This window comes from Ranitomeya imitator, chromosome 8 (genome assembly GCF_032444005.1).
Source record: "Ranitomeya imitator isolate aRanImi1 chromosome 8, aRanImi1.pri, whole genome shotgun sequence".
Lineage (NCBI taxonomy): Eukaryota > Metazoa > Chordata > Amphibia > Anura > Dendrobatidae > Ranitomeya > Ranitomeya imitator.
In genome coordinates, this window is record NC_091289.1 from 178,979,227 (window position 1) to 178,993,056 (window position 13,830).

At 48.8% G+C, this 13,830-nt stretch overlaps 2 protein-coding genes across 2 annotated transcripts in view; one reads left to right on the top strand and one right to left on the bottom strand.

The window, feature by feature from the left end:
* DYNLT4 (dynein light chain Tctex-type 4) lies at nucleotides 1–5,985 on the bottom strand. Its single transcript, XM_069737994.1, has 2 exons — nucleotides 2,951–5,985; nucleotides 1–817 (listed from the first exon to the last, which is right to left on the bottom strand). The coding sequence occupies exons 1-2, from the start codon at nucleotides 3,071–3,073 to the stop codon at nucleotides 116–118; spliced, it is 825 nt and encodes a 274-aa protein (XP_069594095.1). The 5' UTR covers nucleotides 3,074–5,985; the 3' UTR covers nucleotides 1–115.
* The window catches only part of BTBD19 (BTB domain containing 19), a 26,886-nt gene continuing 18,837 nt past the window's right edge, over nucleotides 5,782–13,830 (top strand). Inside the window, exons 1-2 of the mRNA XM_069737993.1 lie at nucleotides 5,782–5,985; nucleotides 11,312–11,540. Of these exons, the coding sequence (XP_069594094.1) occupies nucleotides 5,888–5,985; nucleotides 11,312–11,540 (327 nt within the window). The 5' untranslated portion in view covers nucleotides 5,782–5,887. The remainder of the gene's footprint in view (nucleotides 5,986–11,311; nucleotides 11,541–13,830) is intronic.

Consider the following 13,830-nt stretch of genomic DNA (forward strand, 5'->3'; position numbering starts at 1 on the left):
ATCAATAGAAGCATGTCTGCCTTTTATTTTTGCTTTGGGGTCCTCAGTGCTCCCCTGACCATATACACAACACATGTGCACACTATAAATTTATTACACACCATGAGTGCTGCCATTATTCATAGTACAGCCCGTGCACCATGGCCACCGCAAACAAGGAGGCGTTAGAATATGAGGCTGAGGCAAAATGATCGTTCTGGGGGTCCCACAGGGAGCGGCTGGACACCTGCACCCCCTGGTGGCACATCTGGCCCAGGAAGACATTGCAGACCACTTTGTACCGGGCAGGGGTGAATTCCTTCAGTTTGCTGCGGATGAGGTCGGACAGATTCTGGGCCAGCTGCCCGCTGGTGATAGGGTTGTACTTGGCGTCCACCAGGTAGCTCCTCAGGATGGTCTCTAGAGCTTTCTGGGCTCGGCATGGGTTGAACCTGAAGTCCAGGTCGGGGCCCATCTTGAATGTGTTTTCATACTGAATCTCCTTAATGGGCTGATAGAGGGGAAGACCTGAGAAACTAACTCGTCCATAATGCGCCCAGGGCCCCAAGGACAAGCGCCTGTTGGAGCCCATTGTACACAGCGAGTTCTTGCGGGAGAATGGGACGTTCATGTTGCTGACGACCGAGCTGCGGCGCGAGTACATGGCGGGGCGCTCCTCGATGCTTCTCAAACGTGCCAGCTGGCGCGGTGGCATTTCTATGGAGTGAGAGAGGCGGCGGCTGGAGAGAGGACCTGACTTGGAAAAAGCGTCGCCTGCGGCACCCAGGGTCGTACTGTCCTCAGAGGGAGACGGAGGGTTATCTGCCATTGTCCTGCCCTGGAGACCGGGAGAGAAGAAAACTGCATCATATAAAGGAGGCGCAAACATCGTATAACGAAAAGTATAACTCTCCAATATACTGCACCCCACTCCAAATGAAGGGTGCACTGCAAAAAGTTGGCGGAACTGGACGAGACACATAAAAAGTTACAAAACTTTTTCTGACAGCCCAATATGACCATATTCACCAGCCCGGAGTCCAAGGCAGGATTGTCTATGCTGACACACTGTAACAGACTGGACTGTAGGGTCAGGCTGAATTTCCAGCCTTTGTAGATGGGTGTTTGGGTTGACTCGCAGGCTAGCTACATCTACAAGGTGGCACTAAAGGGATAGATGTCATGAAAATGGTGTGCAGAGCAGAAACAGATCACGGATGTCACCGATTCCAGATGACGTTCCCTGTAATAAATGTATAGAACCCACGGAGAAGTATATAACATCATTAGTGACAATGGCAGGAAACCGCAGAGAACATTCACCCAGCAGAAGTTCTGCTACAATGTCCCAGCTGGAATCCTCCCTGTTCTCATGAAGGCGCTGATATCCAGCAATCTCCTGGGCGGATGGCAGCGGGTACCTGGGGTAGAAGGGGAACATTCATCCTATCATATGACCCCCTCCAGGGCAGCTCTCCCTGTATCTAAGCCTGTGATACATGTCCTGCCCATTACCTGGAGACAGAGTAACCGGAGATATAAGGCAGCAAGCTACAACATGTTCATTATTAGTTGTAGAGACGATCAGATACTTAGGGGATTAAAGGGTGGAAGATACATTTATCCGCAGCACTGTCATCTTAGAAACTAATGTCAATGTAATTCCAAGGAGAAAGTGTCTGCGGACCCCCGACCAAGGGAAGTCCATTCATATCTGGAAATCTGCAGCTAATCCAGGTCCACTGCTACTGTCTGCTGAGCCATGTATCTAATCCTACCATGTGTGATACCGTCTGCTGAGCCGTGTATCTAATCCTACCATGTGTGATACTGTCTGCTGAGCAGTGTATCTAATCCTAGCATGTGTGATACTGTGTGCTGAGCTGTGTATCTAATCCTATCCTGTGTGATGCTGTGTGCTGAGCTGTGTATCTAACCCTATCCTGTGTGATACTGTCTGCTGAGCTGTGTATCTAATCCTGTCCTGTGTGATACTGTCTGCTGAGCTGTGTATCTAATCCTATCCTGTGTGATACTGCCTGCTGAGCTGTGTATCTAATCCTACCATGTGTGATACCGTCTGCTGAGCCGTGTATCTAATCCTACCATGTGTGATACTGTCTGCTGAGCAGTGTATCTAATCCTAGCATGTGTGATACTGTGTGCTGAGCTGTGTATCTAATCATATCCTGTGTGATGCTGTGTGCTGAGCTGTGTATCTAACCCTATCCTGTGTGATACTGTCTGCTGAGCCGTGTATCTAATCCTATATTGTGTGATACTGTCTGCTGAGCAGTGTATCTAATCCTATCCTGTGTGATACTGTCTGCTGAGCTGTGTATCTAATCCTATCCTGTGTGATACTGTCTGCTGAGCCGTGTATCTAATCCTATCCTGTGTGATACTGTGTGCTGAGCAGTTTATCTAATCATATCCTGTGTGATACTGCGTGCTCAGCCGTGTATCTAATCCTAACATGTGTGATACTGTCTGCTGAGCTGTGTATCTAATCCTATCCTGTGTGATACTGTCTGCTGAGCTGTGTATCTAATCCTATCCTGTGTGATACTGTCTGCTGAGCTGTGTATCTAATCCTATCCTGTGTGATACTGTCTGCTGAGCTGTGTATCTAAGCCTGTGATGAATGCCTTGTCTGTGCAATGTTGCACTACATTCTGCTTCCTCTGACATCTCAGGGATTCATTCCACATGACAGTGACCTGGAATGTATCACCTCTCACTGTGGCATGTTCATGGTTAATGGACGCAGATCACTCACCCCAAACTCATGTCCAGTGACTGTACGACTGGGGTCCGTTCACACGGTGCAGTTCATAACCACATTTGATCATTTTGTGCAGTTTTCACAGGTGAATCGTGTAACAAAATTGCCAATTTCATGCCCAGTGGGACAGATTCATAGTGGCCCCTCCGCCTGCAGTCACCTGAGGGGTTAATAGTAATGTGTTACCTGTGTGCCCAGCAGCAGGGTGGCAGTATGTCCGGGGTCCTCTCTGCTCCTGCGATACCCGTCCAGCCCTGGTCTTATAAGGGGCAGTAGCGGCATGCCCGGGCTCGTCCCCAGATTAATCATTGCCCCGGCCACTGTAAATCATTGCCACAGAGGAGACAGCTTGGTGCCGGCTGAGCCCGGGCCCGGGGCCAGCCCAAATACCGGGTCACCGTGGACACCGCATGCCACCTCCCTCTGCGATCGCATTTTATTTATTACTGGGCTGATAATTGGGGAACAGTTCGCATTTAATTAACGGGACCAAGAGTCCTGTACTAGTGACACTGTGTACTCTTGAAATACTCTGTGCTGCTGGGATCCCTGGTTCCTGCACAGTCCCTCTCTGAAATACTCTGTGCTGTTGGGATCCCCGGTTCTTGCACATTCCCTCCTCTCTGAAATATCCTGTGCTGTTGGAATCCCTGTTTCCACCACATTCCCTCTCTGAAATACTCTGTGTTGTTGGGATCCCTGGTCCTGCACATTCCCTCTCTGAAATACTCTGTGCTGCCGGGATCCCAGGTTCTCGCACATTCCCTCCTCTCTGAAATACTCTGTGCTGCTGGGTCCCTGCACATTCCCTCTCTGAAATACTTTATGCTGTTGGGATCCCTGGTTCCTGCACATTCCCTCTCTGAAATACTCTGTGCTCCTGTAAATCTTACTTTTTGGGCATTTACACCCCGCAGGGGCCAGTACTTTAGTCCAGTAACATGACCCACAAAAACCTGACATTATCTGCACATGGCTACATGGAAGCCACGCTTTGTGGGAACTTTACTGCTGTCCGGTGTTCATATTGATTACCACTAGTGATGAGCGAATATACTCGTTACTCGAGATTTCCCGAGCACGCTCGGGTGACCTCCGAGTATTTTTTAGTGCTCAGAGATTTAGTTTTCATCGCCGCAGCTGAATGAGTTACATCTGTTAGCCAGCATAAGTACATGTGGCGGTTGCCTGGTTGCTAGGGAATCCCCACATGTAATCAAGCTGGCTAGGAGATGTAAATCATTCAGCTGCAGCGAAGAAAACAAAATCTCCGAGCACTAAAAAATACTCGCAGGACACCCGAGCATGCTCTGGAAATCTCGAGTAACGAGTATATTCGCTCATCACTAATTGCCATCCAACTTTTCCAGGAGCAGATAGAACTCCAGGGTTTGTAGGCTGAGGATTGTCTGCACATTGTAATGCTGTGACCATGGTGCAGTCTGTGACTCATCGCTGTACTGGAGACTGACCCGCTGAGTCTGCACAGGAATGTCATGTCAATGAGCAAGAGCCTCCAGACTGGAAACACACACAGAGGGTCACAGCAGAGTCACCCAGACAGTATCACACAGGACAGGATTAGATACACAGCTCAGCAGACAGTATCACACAGGACAGGATTAGATACATAGCTCAGCAGTCAGTATCACACAGGACAGGATTAAATACACAGCTCAGCAGACAGTATCACACAGGATAGGATTAGATACACAGCTCAGCAGACAGTATCACACAGGACAGGATTAGATACATAGCTCAGCAGTCAGTATCACACAGGACAGGATTAAATACACAGCTCAGCAGACAGTATCACACAGGATAGGATTAGATACACAGCTCAGCAGACAGTATCACACAGGACAGGATTAGATACACAGCTCATCAGACAGTATCACACAGGACAGGATTAGATACACAGCCCAGTATCACACAGGACAGGATTAGATACATAGCTCAGCAGTCAGTATCACACAGGAGAGGATTAAATACACAGCTCAGCAGACAGTATCACACAGGATAGGATTAGATACACAGCTCAGCAGACAGTATCACACAGGATAGGATTAGATACACAGCTCAGCAGACAGTATCACACCAGAAAGGATTAAATGCACAGCTCAGCAGATGGTATCACACAGGATAGGATTAGATACACAGCTCAGCAGACAGTATCACACCAGAAAGGATTAAATACACAGCTCAGCAGTCAGTATCACACAGGATAGGATTAGATACACAGCTCAGCAGACAGTATCACACAGGATAGGATTAGATTCACAGCTCAGCAGACAGTATCACACCAGACAGGATTAAATGCACAGCTCAGCAGACAGTATCACACAGGATAGGATTAGATACATTGCTCAGCAGACAGTATCACACAGGATAGGATTAGATACATTGCTCAGCAGACAGTATCACACAGGATAGGATTAGATACATTGCTCAGCAGACAGTATCACACAGGATAGGATTATATACACAGCTCAGCAGACAGTATCACAGGACAGGATTAGATGCACAGCTCAGCAGAGTATCACACAGGACAGGATTAGATACACAGCTCAGCACGCATTATCACATAGGATAGGAGTAGATACACAGGTCAGCAGACAGTATCACAGGACAGGATTAGATACACAGCTCAGCAGACAGTATCACACAGGACAGGATTAGATACACAGCTCAGCAGACAGTATCACACAGGACAGGATTAGATACACAGGTCAGCAGACAGTATCACACAGGACAGGATTAGATGCACAGCTCAGCAGACAGTATCACACAGGACAGGATTAGATGCACAGCTCAGCAGACAGTATCACACAGGAGAGGATTAGATACACAGCTCAGCAGACAGTATCACACAGGACAGGATTAGATACACAGGTCAGCAGACAGTATCACACAGGACAGGATTAGATGCACAGCTCAGCAGACAGTATCACACAGGACAGGATTAGATGCACATCTCAGCAGAGTATCACACAGGACAGGATTAGATACTCTGTCTGGGCTGCACTCTGCTCTGGTTGCAGGAGTCCGCCCTGCTTTCCAGCCTCCACATCAGGCATTTCCTGGCTGTCTGGGGATCTCTGTGGGGGGATTCCATGTGCAGCCATGTCACACCCTCCTGAGAAGGTTGGGGTCTTTCTGCAGGGGGACGCCTCATCCCTTCCCCCTGCCTTGAGGGGCCTCATTAACAATGCACAGTTCAGGTAAGTGGCCCTGCCAGGGTGAGGAGCTGGGGCCCATGTGGGCAGTGCAGGCCTCCGTCACTGGCAGCTGTGTGTGCGGCTATGGAGGGGGCACCACCCGGGGGCTACAGCCACAGAGGGGTCACCCAGTGTTGTTAGGAAAGCTCTGCGGTTCCCTCAGTTGCCCTGTGGCCAAGAGCAGCCATGTCTGTGCAAAAAAAAAGTGCCCCCTTCTCCTAATCTTGCACTAATCACAAAAGTAGCAGGTAGTCTGTTCCCTCCTTCCTGAAATCCTCTGTGCTGCTGGGACTCTGCCCCTTCTAGCAATTCTCTAACTTCCCACTTCTCTACTGACCCTCTCCTTACACCGGTTAGACCTTCACTGATAACCGGTGTAAGGAGAGGGTTAATCGCCTCTTGTCGCTGAGGTTTTGGCGCTGTGTCTTTTTCTCATCAGCAGAATTGCATGAAAGGTGGAAATCCTGGTGGTCACGGTGAATTGCAGCACTCAGCAGCGCCCCCTCGGCCGGCTGACAACAGCACGACCTTACTATTCTAGAATGGGCTGATACGACTGTGTGGCCGAGCACCAGAGAGGTGAAGGCTCCGGTCGGGTGTTTTCTGGCCTCCCCCGGTCGGTCGGTTGCTCGGTCGCTGACTCTGCAGCTTTTCATCTTCCTACACGTCGCAGCAGCAAGTGAAATTTTGCTGCGACTGCAGGAAGTTGTCGGTGTGGAGCGCGGGCGTGAGGTAACCATGATGGAGGGACGGTTTGTCGTGTGACGCAGATGTTGTCATTGTTTGCCACAATCACTTCCCACACAATACAACGGCGTCCGCCGCTAAATATATCTCACAGGGGTGTATGCTGCCTAAATATGGCGCCGGCAGGACCCTGGAGCACAGGCGCAGGTGTATAATACATGTACTGGGAGGGGGGTCTGATAGCAAAATCATATGGGGGCCACTTTATTTTGAGGGTCGCTGCTCTTGTGGGCGCTGCGACTGTCGCTGCTCTTGTGGGCGCTGCAGCTGTCGCTGTTCTTGTGGGCGCTGCGACTGTCGCTGCTCTTGTGGGCGCTGCAGCTGTCGCTGCTCTTGTGGGCGCTGCAGCTGTCGCTGTTCTTGTGGGCGCTGCGACTGTCGCTGCTCTTGTGGGCGCTGCAGCTGTCGCTGCTCTTGTGGGCGCTGCAGCTGTCGCTGTTCTTGTGGGCGCTGCGACTGTCGTTGCTCTTGTGGGCGCTGCAGCTGTCGCTGCTCTTGTGGGCGCTGCAGCTGTCGCTGCTCTTGTGGGCGCTGCGGCTGTCGCTGCTCTTGTGGGCGCTGCGGCTGTCGCTGCTCTTGTGGGCGCTGCGACTGTCGCTGCTCTTGTCTCAACTTCTATCCCTGCCATGTGGAGGCTAAGGCTTCCCCTCTCGTGGAGGATGCTGAGGCTGTCACAACAGCACTTCACCCAACTAAAGCGACAGGCGCAGCGTTTCCCATGAGAGTGACGGCGCGCTGCACCTGTCGCTCTTGTTGGGAGCGCTGCGCCTGTTTCCCTTGTGGGGGGGCGCTGCACCCATCGCTCTTGCTAGGGGCTCTGCGCCCATTGCTCTTGTGGGGGGCTCTGCGGCTGTCGCTCTCGTGGGGGGGTCACTCTGCACCCGTTGGTCTTACGGGGGGGGGGGGGGGGGAGGGAGCGCTACACCTGTCGCTCTTGCTAGGGGCTCTGCGCCCATTGCTCTTGCGGGGGGGGGGAGCTCTCGTGGGGGGTCACTGCACCCGTTGCTCTTACGGGTGGGCGCTACACCTGTTGCTCTTGTGGGGGGCTCCGCGCCCATTGCTCTTGTGGGGGGGGCTCTGCGCCCGTCGCTCTCTTGGGGGGTCACTCTGCACCCGTTGCTCTTACAGGGGGCGCTGCACCTGTCGCTCTTGCGGGGGGGTCTTCGCCCATTGCTCTTGTGGGGGGCTCTGCGCCCATCGCTCTCTTGGGGGGTCACTCTGCACCCGTTGCTCTTACAGGGGGCGCTGCACCTGTCGCTCTTGCGGGGGGGTCTTCGCCCATTGCTCTTGTGGGGGGCTCTGCAACCGTCGCTCTCGTGGTAGGGCGTTCTACACCTGTCGCTCTTGTAGGGAGTGCTGCACCTGTTACTCTTGTGGGGGGGGCGCTGGTCCTGTCTCATGATATACTGTTCTCTACCTGATGATCTCAGACGCTGATCCTCCTGTGCACAGGAATGATTCATCACTGCTGCCATCAGTGATTTGCTCTGGCTGGATCATTTCTGTTAATATTTAATAATCTGTTGATAAGATTTTGTCTGCAGCTGTGACCTGTGCAAAGAATTATTAACTTCGGGCCTGTCCGCTCATGGTGCAGGCTCACCCCCTAGGGCGTCTTGTAGGTGGGGATCACCCCCCTTGGGTGTCTTGTAGGTGGGGGTTACCCCCTGAAGCGTCTTGTAGGTGGGGGTCATCCAGTGGGGCATCATGTAGGTATGGGTCACTACCTTGGGCATCTTGTTGTACATGCAGGGGGTCTCCCCCTCGTGTGTCTTGTTGATTCTCTTTTCTAGAGTTACTTTTTTCCACGTTATAAAAAGAGGGCCTCTTGAGGTAATATTGCACATAATGAGATTAGATACAGCATCTCAGTAGACAGTACTACAGTTATGGCAAACTGGACATCATTTCACACAAAACCCCAAAAATAGACCAGCCAAAATTGTGGGTAAACAATTTGTTTTCACTAGCATGTGATGCGCGTTCAAACTCACCTGTGGCAAGTAACAGGTGTGGGCAATTTAAAAAATCACACCTGAAACCAGATAAAATGGGGAGAAATTATCTCAATCTTCGCATCGTGTATCTGTGTGTTCCACACTAAAGATGGAGAACAGAAAGAGAAGAGAACTGAATGACGACTTGAGAACCAAAATTGTTGAAAAATATCAACGATCCCAAAGTTACAAGTCCATCTCCTGAGATCTTTATGTTCCCTTTGTCCACGATGTGCAACATAATCAAGAAGTTTACAACCCATGACACTATAGCTAACCTCCCTGGATGTGGACAGCAGAGAAAAATTGAAAGGTTGCAACGCAGGATAGTCCAGATGGTGGATAAGCCCCAATCAAGGTCCAAAGAAGTGCAAGCTGTCCTGCAGGCTCAGGGGTGCATCAGTGTCAGCGCAAACTATCCGTCAACATTTGAATGAACTGCTATTGTAGGAGACCCAGGAGGGCCCCACTGCTGACACAGAGACCTAAAAAAATAGAATGCAGTTTGCCAAAATGTATGTAAGCCAAAATCCTTCTGGGAAAGCATCTTCTGAACAGATGAGACCAAAATAGAGCTTTTTGGTAAAGCACATCACGCTACTGTTTACCAAAAATGGAATGTGGACCATGAAGAAAAGAACACAGTACCTACAGTCAAATATGTTGGAGGTTCAATGATGTTTTGTTGCCTGTGGCTCTGGGTGACTTGACTGTGCAACATGTTTAGATAAAAACTGGAATGGCAATGAACACTATGGTGTCTTATCCAGATTACAAACGATAGATTAAAGGGAACCTGTCACCCCGTTTTTTCAGTAGGAGATAAAAATACCGTTAAATAGGGCCCTGAGCTGTGCTTTACAATAGGGTCTTTTTTGTCCCCTGATTTTACCTATGCTGCCGAAATACCTTACAAAAGTGGCCTTTTTGGCCTGTCAATCAGGCTGGTCAGGTCGGATGGGCGTGGTCACAGCGCTGTTTCTCCCCCACATCTTGCTTATGTTCCCGTTGGTGGCGTAGTGCTTCTCGCATGCGCAAGTGCCGAATGCACTGCGCAGCTGCAGAAAAAGAGCGCGCTCGCCGCTATTCAGCGGTTTCTCGGTGGGCGCGGCCATCTTCCTGAGGCCGCGCGTGCGCAGATGGAGTCTCCTACTTCCCGGGGCTTCAGGAAAATGGCCGCGGGATGCCGCGCGTGCGCAGATGGACATCGCGGCGGCCATATTCCTGAAGCCGAGATTCGAACTTGGCTTCAGGAAAATGGCCGCCGCGATGTCCATCTGCGCACGCGCGGCATCCCGCGGCCATTTGCCTGAAGCCCCGGGAAGTAGGAGACTCCATCTGCGCACGCGCAGCCTCAGAAAGATGGCCGCGCCCACCGAGAAACCGCTGAATAGCGGCGAGCGTGCTCTTTTTCTACAGCTGCACTACTTGCGCATGCGAGAAGCACTACGCCACCAACGGGAACATAAGCAAGATGTGGGGGAGAAACAGCGCTGTGACCACGCCCATCCGACCTGACCAGCCTGATTGACAGGCGAAAAAGGCCACTTTTGTAAGGTATTTCGGCAGCATAGGTAGGGAATCAGGGGACAAAAAAGACCCTATTGTAAAGCACAGCTCTGGCCCTATTTAACGGTATTTTTATCTCCTACTGAAAAAACGGGGTGACAGGTTCCCTTTAAAGTGGGCTGTGCTCACCTGAGGGGGTTGTGAAAGTCACAACCCCTTTATTAGTTATTAAGCAGAGTTGGCTGCTACAGATCCACCAAACAGATAGCAAGCAAAGTTGGAGATGAAAGTGGATATAAAACCCGCAAAGCCGAGGATCCAATATACAATAGGAAACCAGATGAGATATGGATGCGGTTTTGTCAACGCGTTTTAAGGCGATCATACCTCTTCATAAGGACTAACCACAATGATCACCTTGAAATGCATTGACAAATAACCAGCTTGTTTATGGTTATAGGAAGCGATTTGATCGCAGTTATTTATACCAGAGGGTGTGCAAATAAATATTTAAGATGAGGGTGCCATCATTTTTGTCCAACCCATTTTTGGGATTTTGTGTAAAATTATGTCCAAATTGCCTTTTTTTTTTCTGATTTTTCATTGTGTTGTTCCAGTACACAAAAAGGAAATAGGCGTGTATATAACAAAACGTGTAATTGAATAATTTTCTGGGAGAAATATTTCATTTTCCGGAACAATTTTCATGGTGCCAACACTTTTGGCCATGACTGTTTTATAGAATACAATTAGATATAATGGCTGTACAAACCGCATCACACATAGTAGGACACACAGGATTAGATACAGCAAATAGTAGCACACAGGATTTGATTATATGATCGGATTAGGTACAGTATCACAAATGATTGGATTACATATAGCAGCTCAGCAGACGGTAGCACACAGGATTAGATACAGCAAACAGAATCATACAGGATTGGATTAGGTACAGTATCACAAATGATTGGATTAGATACAGCAGCTCAGCAGACAGTATCATGGATGACTAGATTAGATGCAGTGTTTTGACATCTGCTCAGTCTCATAAGCCGCTGTTGGATCTTGTTTTCTAGCGACGTCTCATTCGTGGTGGGGAAGCAGCGGCAGGTGGTCCACGCTCATCGCTGTATCCTGATGTGTCGCTGTAAAGTCTTCCACAGAATGTTCAGCGGGCAGCTGAAGGCAGCGCAGACCCCCCAGGAGATGCAGGTCCCCTTCGTGTTGGCAGACGTTCAGCCTGAGGTTTTCCTGGCAGTCATAGAGTTCATCTACACCAGCAGTGTGACGCTGGACAGTGTGATAGTGAGTATCTGGACAGATTGTACTGCACAACAGGCAGATCGGGGTGCACAGGGGGATATAGACCTCACTACAATGTGCAAGTGTGACTTTTCACTGATACACTGTAACCAGCTCTCTGCTGTGCACGCAGGAAATGATCAGGATCAGTAGCGTAACTTGAAACTTGTGGGCCCCAATGCAAATTCTCTACCTGGGCCCCCAACTATCATGGGTCTTTAATTGTAAAAGTCTTTACATATGGGCCATAGGGATCCTTTGGGTTCCTTGAGGCTGCAGAGCCAAGGTGCGATTGCAACCCCTGCACCTATTATACCTATGCTCCTGACATCAAGGAGACATCATAAAAATACTGACAAATTAGAAAGTTGCAGAACTTTTCATTGTTTAAGTTCTTTGACTCCCCCCATTATGGGTATTTATGGTGGCAGGTGGTGCAGTGGGCACATATAGTCTATGAGATGTGTAGCATGGTGGCTTCATTGCACAGCACTTCCAGCATAAGACGATCTTTGACTCTTCAATCTGGTGGGTAGGGTGGATAAAAATCAATGTTTTTTTTTTAAACAAATCAAAAAAATCGGATTTTTTTTATTTAAATCGGATTTTTTTTATTTAAATCGGATTTTTTTCAATAAACTGCTTTTTGAGGAAAATATTTTACCATCCAAAGGTTCTTCCATCATGAGATAAAGCTGAGTTGTTTAACTCAGTAGAATAAAGGCTGTATATGTGTAACATTCACAATGCCATGCTCTTCCAGAGGTTTCTGTAGGATTAGTGGGCAGTTTCTCTCCTATATTATCACAGACGCTCGCTTTACTTACGCAGTTCTCAAAACTGAATTTGACTCCGCAGAGGTCCCAGTCATCTTCATCACCGCACTTCTCATGATGTTGCCTCATTCGCGCCACCAGGCCTTGCATATCTCTTTGTTGCATCGTTTGCATTTTGCACGCATGCCTGCCTTACCGATAGGCGAAGGAGCTTCATTAAAATATTCCCAAACTGGGTCTCTTTTACGGCCAGCTGCCATTATAAGGAAAGAATGTAATAAACCTCAGATCGTACACACAAACAGATCCAGACTTGTCTGTCTGTGGCTATGCTGCAGTATTGTGCTCAAAGTTTCATTTTCATTTTCTTGTCTGCTTGCCCTTCCTCCTCCTCACACTTAGATTCACATTCTTCTTGTGTTGTGCAGATCTATTCCACTCCAAACAATCAGAAACATATTGTCTAACTTCTTGGACTTGGCACTGAAGGGGTTGATTCTGTATTCATAGGTTTGTAGAACAATAGGATTAAGGTCTTTTTTTCTCAACTCTGTTCATGTTGTAACATTTTTGCTGTGAAGAAGAGGCTGGGACCTCTGCGGAGTCAAATTCAGTTAGGTAGAAACTTTGATTTAAATCACTGATTTAAATCAAGCCTTACTGACTAGTGATTTAAATCGTGATTTAAATCAGTTAGATTTAAATCAAATCCACCCTGCGGGTGACTATCCAATTAAAATGATCTGGATCATTGTACATCTGGATTGGTGAGTGAGGATGAATCGTGAATCGGGTGGCTCAGGATGAACAGACTTCTAGCTCCCTCCCATATAAATCTGCAGAGCAGGGAATAATGGGAGAACACAGACTATAAATGATTAGAAGACAAGTCCTCTTTCAGTTGTGACATTCTTTTTCCGCCGCGGTGACCTGCGGTAATTCACTTGCATGGCGGCCGCCTGGACGTGCATCCTCTCTGTGCTGCAATAGTGCAGGAAGCGGCTGCAATAAAGGGGTTGAATTATTTCTTCCCATTTTTGCACTTCCGCTTTTATACTCTAAAATGAAATCACAAGCAAAAAAAAAAGGTTAATGATGGTGGGGGGCATTTATACCGGCCCATAGCCTCAGTGCCGCTCCTATGAGTTCTTCATTCTTCCTCTCAGGTTCTTACAAGTATCATTCCGCTTATATCCGTCTCTAGGAAAGATGGGTGAGTAACAATATGGCGGACATTACAGATTTCTTATAAGCAGATCTATGGCCGGGTGACAACTTTGTAACGGGGGGTGCAGGGAGGTGTCCATATTGGTTGGCTGTCACTTTGCAGATGCCGATGACCCCAGGTCTGATATTTATCATGGATGACTTTCTTGATTTTACTGGAAGTTTTGTGTTGCACAGATCTGTGTCATAAGGTGACGGACATTGTACAATCGCACTAAAAATAAAAAGTTACACAAGATGTTGTAGACAGAGGCCATTACTCCATTCTACAGTACAAAAGCCGGGGGTCC

What these genes read in the sequence shown, in the direction of transcription:
- DYNLT4 (XM_069737994.1), bottom strand. Translation starts at nt 3,073, where the DNA reads ATGATTAATCTGGGGACGAGCCCGGGCATGCCGCTACTGCCCCTTATA. An exon ending in CCCTGCTGCTGGGCACACAG is followed by an intron (nt 818 to 2,950) that starts GTAACACATTAC and finishes CCCGGTCTCCAG; the next exon opens with GGCAGGACAATGGCAGATAA.